The sequence below is a fragment of the Oncorhynchus tshawytscha genome, linkage group LG01 (assembly GCF_018296145.1).
Source record: "Oncorhynchus tshawytscha isolate Ot180627B linkage group LG01, Otsh_v2.0, whole genome shotgun sequence".
Classification (NCBI taxonomy): Eukaryota; Metazoa; Chordata; class Actinopteri; order Salmoniformes; family Salmonidae; genus Oncorhynchus; species Oncorhynchus tshawytscha.
In genome coordinates this window covers 27,907,000-27,921,342 of record NC_056429.1, presented here as the reverse complement: position 1 = coordinate 27,921,342, position 14,343 = coordinate 27,907,000, and the positions used below count along the sequence as shown (strand labels likewise).

Here is a 14,343-nt window from a genome sequence, read left to right as displayed (position 1 = left end):
AAGTGCTGGATCTGTATAAAGTTTATTTCTGACCAACCTACCAACCATTTGAAGTCAAAGGAAACAACGTGACATGTTCAGAAAAGTAGGATTGTTTCATTTACATCTACAGAACATTATTCTGATAAATATCCCAGAATATTTTCTCCTCTCTTTGTTCCATCAGATTAGTAAAATAAAACACTTTATCCTAAACAACTTGTCTGTAGGGTAAGAGTTGAGTCTGTTCTTCAAAATATAATATTGTCTTGTTCAGAAAGGAACAAAAGGTTGGAACAGAACAGTGAAATTCTGTGGGTTTTAAACACTTAATTTCACTTATTAAAATCACCCAATGTGATGCTTGTTTGAGCATCAGCTAAAATACTAATGACAGACCATGGTGGGCAGAGAGGCAGTGGCAATACAACCATTACAATGGGCGAGTTAATTTGGCATGACCCGGTGTAGGTGGACTAATGAAATGGTCTAAAATGCGTAAACTCTGCCCATCCAGGGCACCATGCTATGCAAAACTAACTCGCCCAATGGTTTGAGTAGCTGTAAATGAGGGAGCTCATAATAGCACATTGCAAGACCCCTCAAACATCACAATTTTATGTTATTCTTTCATTGTCAAAGAGAGTGGATACTAAATCACTGTAATATTTCATATTTCAAAGCAGGGATAGGTTGAAAGCTGGGTGAGTGGCGCAGCGGTCTAAGGCACTGCATCTCAGTGTAAGAGACTTCACTATAGTACCTGGTTTGAATCCAGGCTGTATCACATCCAGACGTGATTGGGAGTCCCACAATTGGCCCAGCATTGTCTGGATTTGGCCGGAGTAGGCAGTCATTGTAAATAAGAATGTTCTTAACTGACTTGCCTAGAAAAATAAAGGTTCAATTTAAAAAATATATATTTTTAAAAGACAGTCCTAAAGGTGAGATTGTGAGCAGTTCACTGTCCAGCCACAAGATGGCGGTGTGGTGTTACTCAACACAGCAGCACAGTGAGTATTTATAGGAACATTTCTGTAATATAGGGAGCATTCAGACAACTTGTTTGGCTGCTCCAAAATCTTGGCACATATCAGTGTATCAACCACAAGTGTGTACATTTGTAGCTCTGTCATGTACACTATTGGACAACCTACAAAATAAAGCCAAATAAGTCAATTAGTGGATCTCCCAACCACTCCCCACCTCATTCAGTCCCAAGCAACCCTTCTCCAAGAAACCTTCCATGCCCCAATGAGGTGCAGGGTGTGGTTGTTAGAAATAGAATGTGGTCACTAGAGAAAAAGAGGGGCATAGCGGACTCCACATCTCATCAGTCTGTAGGACTGAAACCAGACTCGCCTGTCGGCACTAAGTCTGACATTAGACCATCAGGACATGAGTTATAGGTGGAAGTCAGGAGGAGGGGGTGGAAGAGTACAGCAGTGATTTAGAGGGTTACGGAATAAACTATTCCCTTTCCCCTACTCTACTCACCAAGCAGTCAAAAGGCCAGCCACAGAAAGGAGGGCTGGCACTGGCAGGCAACAGATGTTTCTATGAAGAAATGTGTTAGTGTGTGGGTAAGAGATTGTGTGAGTGTATCTGAGAGTGTGAAAGTGTGTGTGTGCGTGCACATGCTGTCCACTCCAGCCACGGTTTGGAAGGCAAAAGTTTTGGTAGTATGGCACAGACTGCTAAATCAAAATCTCTACAGGTATATCAACAACCTACTCCAGTAAAAGGCTTGGCAACATGACTTACAGATCATATACTGGGAGACATTGAAAGATGTGACACGGACAGGGCAGTCTCACCTCAGTGTCTGGAAGACAAAGTTGAGAGGTAACATTACCATATCAATGGTAAACACTTGTTCGTTACGCTCGCTTTTAAAAGCCAATGACTGAAGGTCTGGCTGGTGTCTCACCCTCCACTGATTTTTAGATAGACAAGAGCAGATACGAATACTGTCCCTCGGCAGCTAGACAGAGCAGATACGAATACTGTCCCTCGGCAGCTAGACAGAGCAGATACGAATAATGTCCCTCGGCAGCTAGACAGAGCAGATACGAATAATGTCCCTCGGCAGCTAGACAGAGCAGATACGAATAATGTCCCTCGGCAGCTAGACAGAGCAGATACGAATAATGTCCCTCGGCAGCTAGACAGAGCAGATACGAATAATGTCCCTCGGCAGCTAGACAGAGCAGATGAAGAGACTGGATGGGTAGGTCATTTGTGTCTAAGGATGTGTGATGTATGTGAGTGCATGTTGTACATAAAAACCAATGAGTTACGGTTGCATCTTCACCACCAGTCCCCACTCCCTATTGGCTGGCTGATCAAGACAGAGCTGCCGGTCCCTCCCCGACCCCTCCCAGTGGGCGGGTTGTTACGTGCGTGTGTGTCTCTTGTCGTCGAACAGCGAGCGGATGAGGTAGACCTGCACCCCTGTCACCAGCACCATCACCAGCATGTTGGTCATGGACCACATGTTGACCCGGTTGTAGTTGGACTCTTGTATGTTGCGGTCGCGGGCCTCGAAGGCTTTGAGCAGCGTCTGTATCTGAAGGCTCTTCCCCAGCCGGGCTTTAACACTGTTGATGGTGTCCTGGAGAGCAGAGGGACAAAGAGGTTGGTAATGGTTTGGGTTATTCTGATAGTCATAGAAGCATCTTGGAACTAGAATCCAACAATACAGAGTAGGCCAGACTTCAGGAGCATAGAGATTATGTATGTTGACTGACACAGTAATATTCCCTACTGGGGAGGTCCCTGGAGACTAGGTAACAGGATGGGGGAAGGGGTGGGTGCATGTTAACAAACCCGCCATGTTGGTGAGTCCTCAAAGGACAAACACCACTTCCTCCACAGCTGTACTTTACACTTCCTGTCCCTGACCAACTGACGCCTGTGTCCTGATACACGGGGTGGGGTCTGGTACAAAGATAAATCCATTCTGCTTTCAGGTGATTGTGTGGTTATTGTTGTGACATTGATGCCTGTGGTGCTCGGTCTCTCTGACCTTGTGCCGTTGTATTGGCAGTGTGTGTGCTGTGTCAAAGTGACACCACCTGTGTGGTTGTGTGCTCTGTGCGCTGACATGTTGTAATGCCAGCAATCTCTACTTCAGAAAGGACAGACAAAACACCAATGTCAACAGACGGCAGGCCTCAGACGAGATGGCAGGCCTCAGACGAGATGGCAGGCCTCAGACGAGATGGCAGGCCTCAGACGAGATGGCTTCTGCCTGCCTTTTCACACAAAATACACGAGGACCGGGACAATACCAGTATCAGCAAAAATGAAAACCTGAAGAAGACTAAACTCTTTGGTCATTTAAAAACCTGCTGTATGTAAAATAGTGTGCTATGGGTTGGAAAATGAATAAATGTGACTCTGGATGACAACATGTTTGTTTCCAACATTAGGGCTGTTTTTCAAAATAAATTAAATCTGCTTGGTGCTTTGTTTCCTTGCCACGATACTAACGTCCCGGCCCAACAATACACCACTCTACCATTACTAATCTAATTTACACAGGGATTCTTTTTTGATTATCCAGTATCACATTCAATAAACTAAAGACGCGTGAATTCTGTGAAATGTTGTGTGAGAAATCACACCCCCTCGCATGACATGCTACAGATGTCTGACACATGTCCTGTTGCATATCAAAGCAATGCATGCTTACTAACCATGTCTTCTAGGAGAGTGTCCGAAATGGCGCCCGATCCACTATATAGTGACCTACTGTTGATCAAGGCCCATAGGGTATATAGCCCATAGGTGCCTTGGTGTAGTATAAATGCGGCCCCTCACCATGATGTCCTCCAGCTTCATGTCCAACATGTCAGTCCCATGGATGTACTCCTTCCAGTCCTCTGGCTCCTCCCCTTCCTGTTCCATGTTGTCCATGATCAGCTCGAAGAAAATGATCTTTTCCGATACTGCCGAGAAGGAGTTGTCAAAACAAAACATGTAGTCTCCGTCCTCCGTCTCTACACTAAAGGAAACACACACCGGGAGAGTGTAAGAGAGAGAGCGTGTGTGTCCTCCATGTGAGTGTGTATTACACACTTGCGTGGTGGTGTTCGTGTCTCTTACGTGTGTACTCCGTCTGACTTGCGGTGGTCGCTGTACAGAACGTGTCCAGTAGGAGAGGACAGGCTGAAGTCAACGTCCAGACCTGCTCCGTCCAACACCTGAGGACACACAGATGGGTGAGAGGAGAGACATGTCAGAGAGCTGCTGCTGAAAGATTTCAGAATAAGCAGATGGCTTCACAATGTGTGAAGTCCATACAAGACATGAGTAAAGAAACCAGTTCCTTCCTGGTGTCGGTTTCTCTACAGTTTCATCATTAGTTCAGGGAAATTCCACGGTAAGAGTGATGTGGCGACTCAGATTTTTCGCCAGAGTTAAACCTTATCTATCTATGCACAAGGACTAGTTATAACAATTTCCACTTAACGTTTTACAAAGACACATTTACTGGAACAGTGCAGGTGCTAAGTTTGGTAACAGAATGACGGAACAAACGGCACAAACAGTCATTCTGTTACCAAACTGCATCTGCATTGTTCTTCAAGTAAATATGGTTTTGTAGCATTTTCTGTGGAAATTGTTAAACTTCTTGATGCACCCAAAAATGGTGGCGGGATCATTTTTGTCAACCACTGCTGAATTGCAGAGTGCCAAATTCAAATTAAATTACTAAAAATATTTAATTTTCATGAAATCACAAGTGCAATATAGCAAAACACAGTTTATCTTATTGTTAATCCACCTGGCGTGTCAGATTTCTATAAAGCTTTTCGGCGAAAGCATACCAAGCATTTATGTAAGCACATCTCTCTCAGTAGACAAAATATTACAAACAGCTAGCAGCCAAGTAGATTAGTCACGAAAGTCAGAAAAGCAATAAATCGCTTACCTTTGATCTTCGGATGTTTGCACTCACGAGACTCCCAGTTACACAAATGTTCCTTTTGTTCCATAAAGATAATTTTTTATATCCAAAATACCTCCATTTGGTTGGCGCGTTATGTTCAGAAATCCACAGGCTCGAGCGGTCACAACATCGCAGATAAATTCCAAATAGTATCCGTAATGTTCGTAGAAACAGTTCAAACTTTTTTATAATCAACCCTCAGGTTGTTTTTACAATATATAATCGATAATATATCAACCGGGAATGTAGCTTTTTCAATAGTAGAGAGAGAAAAAAAATGGCCGTACCAAGCTGTTGCGCATACAAAACGCTGCTGGCACCCAGCCATACAATGTAATCTTTCTCGCTCATTTTTCAAAATAAAAGCCTGAAGCTATGTCTAAAGACTGTTCACACCATGGGGAAGCCATAGGAAAAGGAATCTGGTTGATATCCCTTTAAATGGAGCGAAGGCAGGCTATGGAACATGGAGCTTTCAAAATAGAAGCCACTTCCTGGTTTGCTTTTCCTCAGGTTTTTGCCTGCATTATCAGTTCTGTTATACTCATAGACAATATTTTGACAGTTTTGGAAACTTTGGTGTTTTCTATCCTAATTGGACAATTATATGCATATTCTAGATTCTGAGCCTGAGAAATAGGCAGTTTAATTTGGGTACATTTTTCATCCAAACATCAAAATACTGCCCCCTACACTCAAGAGGTTTTAACTAGTCATTGTGCATAGAAATGTGTGGTTTGTTTAACTTTAATCAACATTTTTAAGTGACAGTCTCAGCATCACTCTTACCATGGCAATAACCTTCAGCATTTCCACATCTCTGTCTGCTCTGTTTAGGGGCAAAGAATGTCAAGGTTTCCAAACTGAATTACAAAATGTCTAGTTATTAGTATTTCAAAAACACAGACATTCAACAGAGGCCATGAAGAACTTAGTTTGTGGAGCTGCTCAGTTCTAAGGACATTCTCAACATTTTGTTTTCACTCCAAGGGCAGGGGTGGGGTTCCAGCATGCCACAGAGATAGCTTGTCTGTGGTGGTAGACACAACAATAGGGAACTTAGATGTCGGCTACAGTGATGGTATGACAATCCCTCAATGTCATTAATGTTAAGATAAAGGCCTATTTCAAAGAAAATAAGAGGTTACCAAAGTTCTATGTTGAGATATGTTATGTCACACTCCACAGTGTCCTTTCCCACATGGACAAACACCCATGTGTTACAATGGCGCCGGAGGAGATGGCTGCCGTTTTACAGTCTCCTAATCAATTGTGCTATTGTGTGTGTTTTCTTGTTATTTATAACTTATTTTGTACATAATGTTAATGCCACCGTCTCTTATGACCGAAAAGAGCTTCTAGGTAATCGGACAGTGATTTACTAATCCTCGTACTGGAAGAAGATTTTATCATCTTTAATGAGTCAGATGCAAAGGATTTACTTCAGACAACTGACAAGGCCCACATCCCTGTCATTCGCAGGAGAAAGATGGAGATACCAGGGACGTAGGTTGGGGTGCCTTGTAAGGATCCAACGGCGAGTGGGTAATCTGCCTTTAACGTCAGTCCTATTAGCCAACGTACAATCATTGGACAACAAAATAGACTAATTACGATCATATATCCTACCAACGGGACATTAAAAACTGTAATATCGTATGTTTCAAGTCGTGGCTGAACAATGATATGAATAACATATCATAACTTAACATATAACATACCTCCACCGGTATATTTGTAAACAACAGCTGGTGCAAGAAATCTAATAGTGAGGAAATCTCTAGGTTTAGCTCGCCTGAGGTAGAGTGTCTCATGATAAGCTGTAGACCACACTATCTACCAAGAGAGTATCTATATTCTTTGTAGCGGTCTATTTACCCCAAACCGATGCTGGGACTAAAACCTCACTCAATGAGCTGTATTCCGCCATAAGCAAACAGGAAAAAGCTCATCCAGAGGCAGCGCTCCTAGGGACCGGGGACTTTAATGCAGGGAAACGTATTTGTTTTACCTCATTTCTAACAGCATGTTAAATGTGCAACCAGAGGAAAAAGAACTCTGGACCACCTATACTCCACACACAGAGATGCATGCAAAGCTCCCCCATCAGTTGTTCCGGACGACTGTGTGATCACACTCTCTGTAGCCGATGTGAGTAAAAGGCCACAGGGCCAGACTGATTACCAGGACATGTACTCTGAGCTTGTGCTGACCAACCAGCAAGTGTCTTCACTGGCATTTTCAATCTCTTCCTGTCCGAGTCTGTAATACCAACATGTTTCAAGCAGACCACCATGGCCCCTGAGCCCAAGAACACTAAGGTAACCTGCCTAAATGACTAACGACCCGTTGGACTCACACCTGTAGCCATTAAGTGCTTTGAAAGGCTGGTCATGGATCACATAAACACCATAATCCCAGAAACCCTAGACCCACTTCAATTGCATACCTCCCCAACAGATCCACAGATGATGCAATCTCTATTGCACTCCACACTACCCTTTCCCACCTGGACAAAAGGAATACCTATTTGAGAATGCTATTCGTTGACTACAGCTCAGCGTTTAACACCACAGTGCCCACAAAGCTCATCACTCAGCTAAGGACCCTGGGACTAAACACCTCCCTCTGCAACTGGATCCTGGACTTCCTGACGGGCCGCCCCCAGGTGGTAAGGGTAGGTAACAACACACTGTTAAGGGAATTTTTTATCAATGATGACTAATTATGTATACATTTCAATCAGGACTGACTAGTCCAAATGCTATTATGTACTGTACATATGATTTTTCTCTCTTGCTCCCATTCCCAATTGTATATAATATAGTCAGGAGTTTAGTAACAATGACGGTCTGTTCCTTAGTTCATTCATTTGTACAGTCCGTCCCTGCCATCTGGAGATTATCTCCAGACGGTCTAGAATGCTGATTTACAGTGACTGACCTTGGCTTTAGGAGAGGAGGGAATGCTCGAGAACTATAGGGCCTCTCTATCGGTGTCATGAAGAGATAGAACATTTAGAAAACGCTAACGTCATTTTCAGTTTATAACCTGTGGTAAAATGTGTATGTACCCAGTACTCTCGAATTAAACGCTGCTACTTGACTTTTAAGACTGGTCTCAATCTATTTCATGCATAAATGATAAACTTACAACTTATCACGAAATAGAGAGAGTGTGAATTTGGTTTTGGCTACAAAACATATAGGAATTTAGAATTCCTCTAACACACACCCACCACACTGATCTTCAACACGGGGGCCCCTCAGGGGTACGTGCTTAGTCCTCTCCTGTACTCCCTGTTCACCCATAACTGAGTGGCCACGCACGACACAAACACCATCATTAAGTTTGCTGATGACAACAGAGGTGGGCCTGAGTGGTAGTGCTAAGTCTAGGTCTAAAAGGCTCGTTAACCACTTCTACCCCAAAGCCATAAGACTGCTGAACAATTAATCAAATGGCCACCCGGACTATTTGCATTGCCCACCCTTGTTTTACACTCCTGCTACTCCCCATTTATTATCTATGCATAGTCACTTTACCCCTACCTATATGAACAAATTACCTCAACTAACCTGTACCCCCACACATTGACTCTGTACTGGTACCCCCTGTATATAGCCTCATTGTTATTTTGTGATACTTTTACATTTTTATTTATTTTTTACTTTAGTTTATTTAGTCAATATTTTCTTAACCAACAATGAAAATAATTAAGGGGTTGTAAGTAAGCATTTCACAGTAATACACCTGTTGTATTCAGCGCATGTGACATAACATTTTAATTTATTTGATGTCATTCAGGGCCACTACTTAATTTGAAAACATTGTAAACACATCAGCAGAGCACCATTAAGGCAACGAAAGAGGAGTTACAGGGACCGATAATGTAATATCATTATTCTTCGAAAAGAGCATTAGGCCTATAGCTAGGTCTGGTAAAAAGATACCGACCCTACCGTTATGCTTGTTGTTTACACTGAGCTGCACTGAGGTCGGAATGCAATCATGGTTACGTTAAGACCCCTGGAGCCGGGATATGGGTCAGAAAACAAACATCAATGCAGCGATTGGATATGCCACTTTCCTCAATTGTACCTATGGCCACACTTATACAACAAGTTTGAAATACTGCTAGTTTTCCTGGAAAACTGACCTTTTTGTCCTCATGCTAACTAGCGGTAGCCACCGTAGCCATTTTGGAATGGCTGCATCAGCTGTGCAATTCCATAATGGCTACTGTGGCTCAGGAAGTTTTAAATATTTGGCATGGGCCCTCAGAGCCACAAAGATATACAGCTGCACCATTGAGAACATCTTAACTTGATGCATACCACTTGGTATGGCAAGTGCTTGGCATCCGACCGCAAGGAGCTACAGAGGGTAGTGCATATGGCCAGGTACATCACTGGGACCTAGCTCCTTGCCAACTAGGACCTCTATACCAGGCGGTGCTAGAGAAAGGCCCTAAAAATTGTCAAAGACTCCAGCCACCCAAGTCAGATTGTTCTCTCTAACGCATGGCACCGATGCACCAAGTCTGGAACTAACATGACCCTAAACAGCATCTACCCCAAGCCATGAAACTGCAAATAACTTTTTGATTCAGCACATATTCTGCTGCTGCTACTGTTTATCTGCCAGTTTTATTCCTAGTGATATGGACATATTAGAGGTCACCCGATTATGATTTTTCAACGCCAATACCGATTATTGGAGGACCAAAAAAGCCGATACCGATTAATCAGACTTTAAAAATAAAAACAATTACATTTGTAATAATGACAATTACAACAATACTGAATGAACACTTATTTTAACTTAATATAATACATCAATAAAAATAATTTAGCTTCAAATATATAATGAACATGTTCAATTTGGTTTAAATAATGCAAAAAAAGTGTTGGAGAAGAAAGTAATATGTGCCAATGTGCCATGTAAAAAAGCTAACGTTTAAGTTCCTTGCTCAGAACATGAGAACATATGAAAGTTGGTGGTTCCTTTTAACATGAGACTTCAGTATTCCAAGGTAAGAGGTTTTAGGTTGTAGTTAGGCCTGTAAATACTATATTATCTCTCTCTATACCATTTGTATTTCATATACCTTTGACTAATGGATTTTCTTGTAGGCACTATAGTATTGCCAGTGTAACAGTATAGCTTCCGTCCCTCTCCTCGCCCCAACCTGGGCTCGAACCAGGAACACATCGACAACAGCCACAATCGAAGCAGCGTTACCCATCGCTCCACAAAAGCCGCGGCCCTTGCGGCGCAAGGGGAATAACTACTCAAACTAAAAGCGAGTGACGTTTGAAATGGTATTAGCGCACACCCAGCTAACTAGCTAGCCATTTCACATTGGTTACACCAGCCATTAGGCTGATAGGCTTGAAGTCATAAACAGCGCTGTGCTTGCAAAGAGCTGCTGGCAAAACGCACGAAAGTGCTGTTTGAATTAATGATTGTGGGCCTGCTGCTGCTCATTCAGACTGCTCTATCAAATCAGACATAATTATAACATAATAACACACAGAAATACGAGCCTTTGGTCATTAATATGGTCGAATCCGGAAACTATCATTTCGAAAACAAAACGTTTATTATTTCAGTGAAATACGGAACCGTTCTGTATTTTATCTAACTGGTGGCATCCCTAAGTCTAAATATTATTGTTACATTGCACAACCTTCAATGTTATGTCCCAATTACGTAAAATTCTGGCAAATTAGTTCGCAATGAGCCAGGCAGCCCAAACGGTTGCATATACCCTGACTCTGCGTGCAATGAACGCGAGAGAAATGACACAATTTCACCTGGTTAACATTGCCTGCTAAACTGGATTAGTAGTTATAACTAGTGATTATGATTGATTTTTTTACAAGGTAAGTTTAATGCTAGCTAGCAATTTACCTTGGCTTCTACTGCATTCATGTAACAGGCAGGCTCCTCGTGAAGTGCCTCGTGGTTGCAAGATTGGATCCCCTGAGCTGACAAGGTGAAAATCTGTTGTTCTGCCCCTGAACAAGGCAGTTAATCCACCGTTCCTAGGCCATCATAGAAAATAAGAATGTGTTCTTAACTGACATGCCTAGTTAAATCAAAGTATATTTTTAAAAAAAATCATAATTGGAAATCGGCGCCCACAAATACCGATTTCCGATTGTTATGAAAACTTGAAATCGGCCATTCCGATTAATTGGTCGACCTCTAGTACATATGTACCTCGTACATATAACCAAGGAGTGGGTATAATTTGTGGAATGTTCCAACAGGAATCTGTTCCAAAAACTTCATAAAGTACTAGGTTGCCAACAAACAATGCATACAAAGTAGCAATTCACCTAGCTAACTAGCTGGGGAATAGGCATCAACTCACCACGTAGCTTATTCTTAATGTTTGTCCAAAGGTTACCAGAGTGAGGACAGACATTTTTCGGAATTAACATTGTGAGTGAAAAACTTAATGAAATAGCCCAATCCCTACCCGGTACCTTATTCTGCCGCTATACAACTTTGTATGCAATGTTTGTTGGCAACCTTGTTATTTACGAAGCTTTTGGAACAGATTCCTGTTGGAAAGTTGCACAAATTATACCCGCCCATTGTTGGGAAGGACCCGTAAGTAACGTAAACTCACCCCATTCCGTACAAATGTGCACAACCGCAACATTCAAACGAGGCTACAAAGAAAACTAATGGGACTGTAGCGACTGCGTTGACATCAAAAACTGACCCTCCGTTACATCTTGACATGTCGTGTCGTAAAGTACAGCACGCATAAAGCAATTATTTCTGTGTTACAATCTCTATCCACCAGGTGTAGCACTTCTATCATCCTTTAACCTGTTGCGACTCTAGGGGCAGTATTTTCATTTTTGGAAAAAAAACGTTCCCGTTTTAAACAGGATATTTTGTCAGGACAAGATGCTAGAATATGCATATAATTGACAGCTTTGGATAGAAAACACCAACGTTTCCAAAACTGTAAAGATATTGTCTGTGAGTATAACAGAACTGATGTTGCAGGTGGAAAGCCTGAGAAAAATCCAATCCGGAAGTGCCCCATATTTTGAAAGCGCTGCGTGCCAATGAGTCCCCATTGAGCTGTGAATGTGCTATGAACCAGCTTACGCTTTCTACGTATTCCCCAAAGGTGTCTACAGCATTGTGACGTAGTTTTACGCATTGATTTTGAAGAATACCTGTAGGGGGCTGCATTGCGCAAGTAGTCACATGATGTTCCAGGAGAAAATCTCACGTAAAGTACAGAGGTAGCCATTATTCCAATCGCTTCTGAGAAACCAATTGTCCCGGTGGATATATTATCGAATAGATATTTGAAAAACACCTTGAGGATTGATTCTAAACAAAGTTTGCCATGTTTCTGTCGATATTATGGAGCTAATTTGGAATATTTTCGGCGTTGTCGTGACCGCAATTTCCGGTCGATTTCTCAGCCAAACGTGAAGAACAAGCGGGAGCTATTTCGCCTACAAAAATAATATTTTGGGAAAAAATGAACTTTGGCTATCTACCTGGGAGTCTCATGAGTGAAAACATCTGAAGTTCATCAAAGGTAAACGATTTAATTTGCTAGCAAGGCATAATGCTATGCTAGGCTATCAATAAACTTACACAAATGCTTGTCTAGCTTTGGCTGTAGAGCATATTTTGAAAATCTGAGATGACAGGGTGATTAACAAAAGGCTAAGCTGTGTTCCAATATATTTCACTTGTGATTTTCATGAATAGGTATATTTTCTAGGAAGATTTATGTCCGTTATGCTAATTAGTGTCAGATGATGACAACGGTCCCGTTCACGGGATGGGGTGTCACTAGAGGTTAAAAACAAGAAATGGACAGTGACGGGGGTAAGGTGGGATACCTAGTCATTTTTTTTCATCATCATTGCATGGGATCATCATTCTCAAAGCCGCTGTTTAAGATCACTTTAGCACCGCCCTAAAAACCTGATTCAAATTCGACACAAACCTTCAAATAGGTTTAATCACATTATATAAACTCTTTAGTGTTTTATTTACATTTTAGATGCTAAGGTGATAAGTTGGACAGATCGAGTGAAAAAAAGAAATTTTCCCACACATCTCTCCTTCTCACTATCACGCATTAGTTTCGCTTCCCCACCCGCCATTTTTAAAAAGACCAGACGGGGCTGCCTGCTTGAATTATGCAGAAACGGGCAGCGTTTAGGTCATGTAATTGATTCTGTTGAAAAGGGGAGGAATTGTACTTTACAATGGTATTGACATTACAGTTGATCTTGAAGTATTACGTTTTTGGGGCGCTAAAATAAGGGCAATTATACGGACCAAGGCGATGTTCGAGTTTACGTTATGCATTTCACTTCTAGTCTTCACCTGTATACGAAGCATGTGACGATTACAATTTGATATTATTAGTAGACTGTCTACAAAGCTGCCCTCGCGAGTTCTAGCAAATGTATCTGCTCATGTACACGTTTTTGGTTCACACTTTCAACCGATAATAACCCCTCGAACCTGATATTCTATCTCCAGCGATGCGTCCTTCTTCATGGTCTGGAAGAAGCACTCCTTCCGTCCGGAAGGGAGTGTAAATGTGAAGTCGCTGTCCATGCTCTGGGAGAACGCGGCCACCATGAACATCTCAGATACCAGCACCGAGAACAGGCACAATAACCCCCGGACCACGTCCATGGTCTCCTGCTGCCTTCACCACACACGGAACAAGCGGGAAATAACTATCGATTTTGACTCCGTAAAGAGACGAGTGCTAGCTAATGCTCGTCAACTTCTCCTCACATCTGTTCTGTTGGACAGCTCACCGTACGAGATAGCAATCGCAATGTGAGGACCTTGCCTTAAGAATGGACATACGTTTCTCTCAAATAGTTGGAATGTAATTGTATCTGATACAATTTAATGTATTTAATGGTGCTAAAATATATTTGGGACACATTCTAGTGTATTATGGGCCATTTTAACAACAACAAATAAGTTCATTACAGGCAGTTCTCAGGAGGGCGCTTTTCTCCGTTGCATGTTGGGTAATGTAGTGTGTGCGTGTTTAAGAACAACTGACGGCATCCAGAGAGGAAGAGGAGAAGCGAGAGGGATAACTGGGCACAAAATCTGTTCTCCAGCAGGGGACGTTTTTTTTTTTTCTCTCACCACGCGAGGAGTTTTTAACTGCACTGCTAATCTTATGCCTAGCCTTAAATTAAGATAAAAGAGCAAATGCTTGTTTTCATGAATTTGTATTATATAGACAATGTTGATTAGTGGAAACAGTTGTGCCTGTTCACACGTGTGTCTGCCCGCTCATTGGCAATAATGGTCCCACCTGTTATTGCCTCTTCCCTAATGCTTTCCATTTTTTAAAGACATTCGAGTATCTGTTC

At 42.2% G+C, this 14,343-nt stretch overlaps 1 protein-coding gene across 1 annotated transcript; it reads right to left on the bottom strand.

The window, feature by feature from the left end:
- Positions 1–6: 6 nt before the first annotated feature.
- On the bottom strand, positions 7–13,787 carry tmed5 (transmembrane p24 trafficking protein 5). Its single transcript, XM_024418179.2, has 4 exons — positions 13,463–13,787; positions 4,090–4,187; positions 3,805–3,988; positions 7–2,593 (listed from the first exon to the last, which is right to left on the bottom strand). Exons 1-4 carry the CDS (start codon positions 13,637–13,639, stop codon positions 2,375–2,377), a joined length of 678 nt encoding a protein of 225 aa, XP_024273947.1. The 5' UTR covers positions 13,640–13,787; the 3' UTR covers positions 7–2,374.
- Positions 13,788–14,343: the final 556 nt, after the last annotated feature.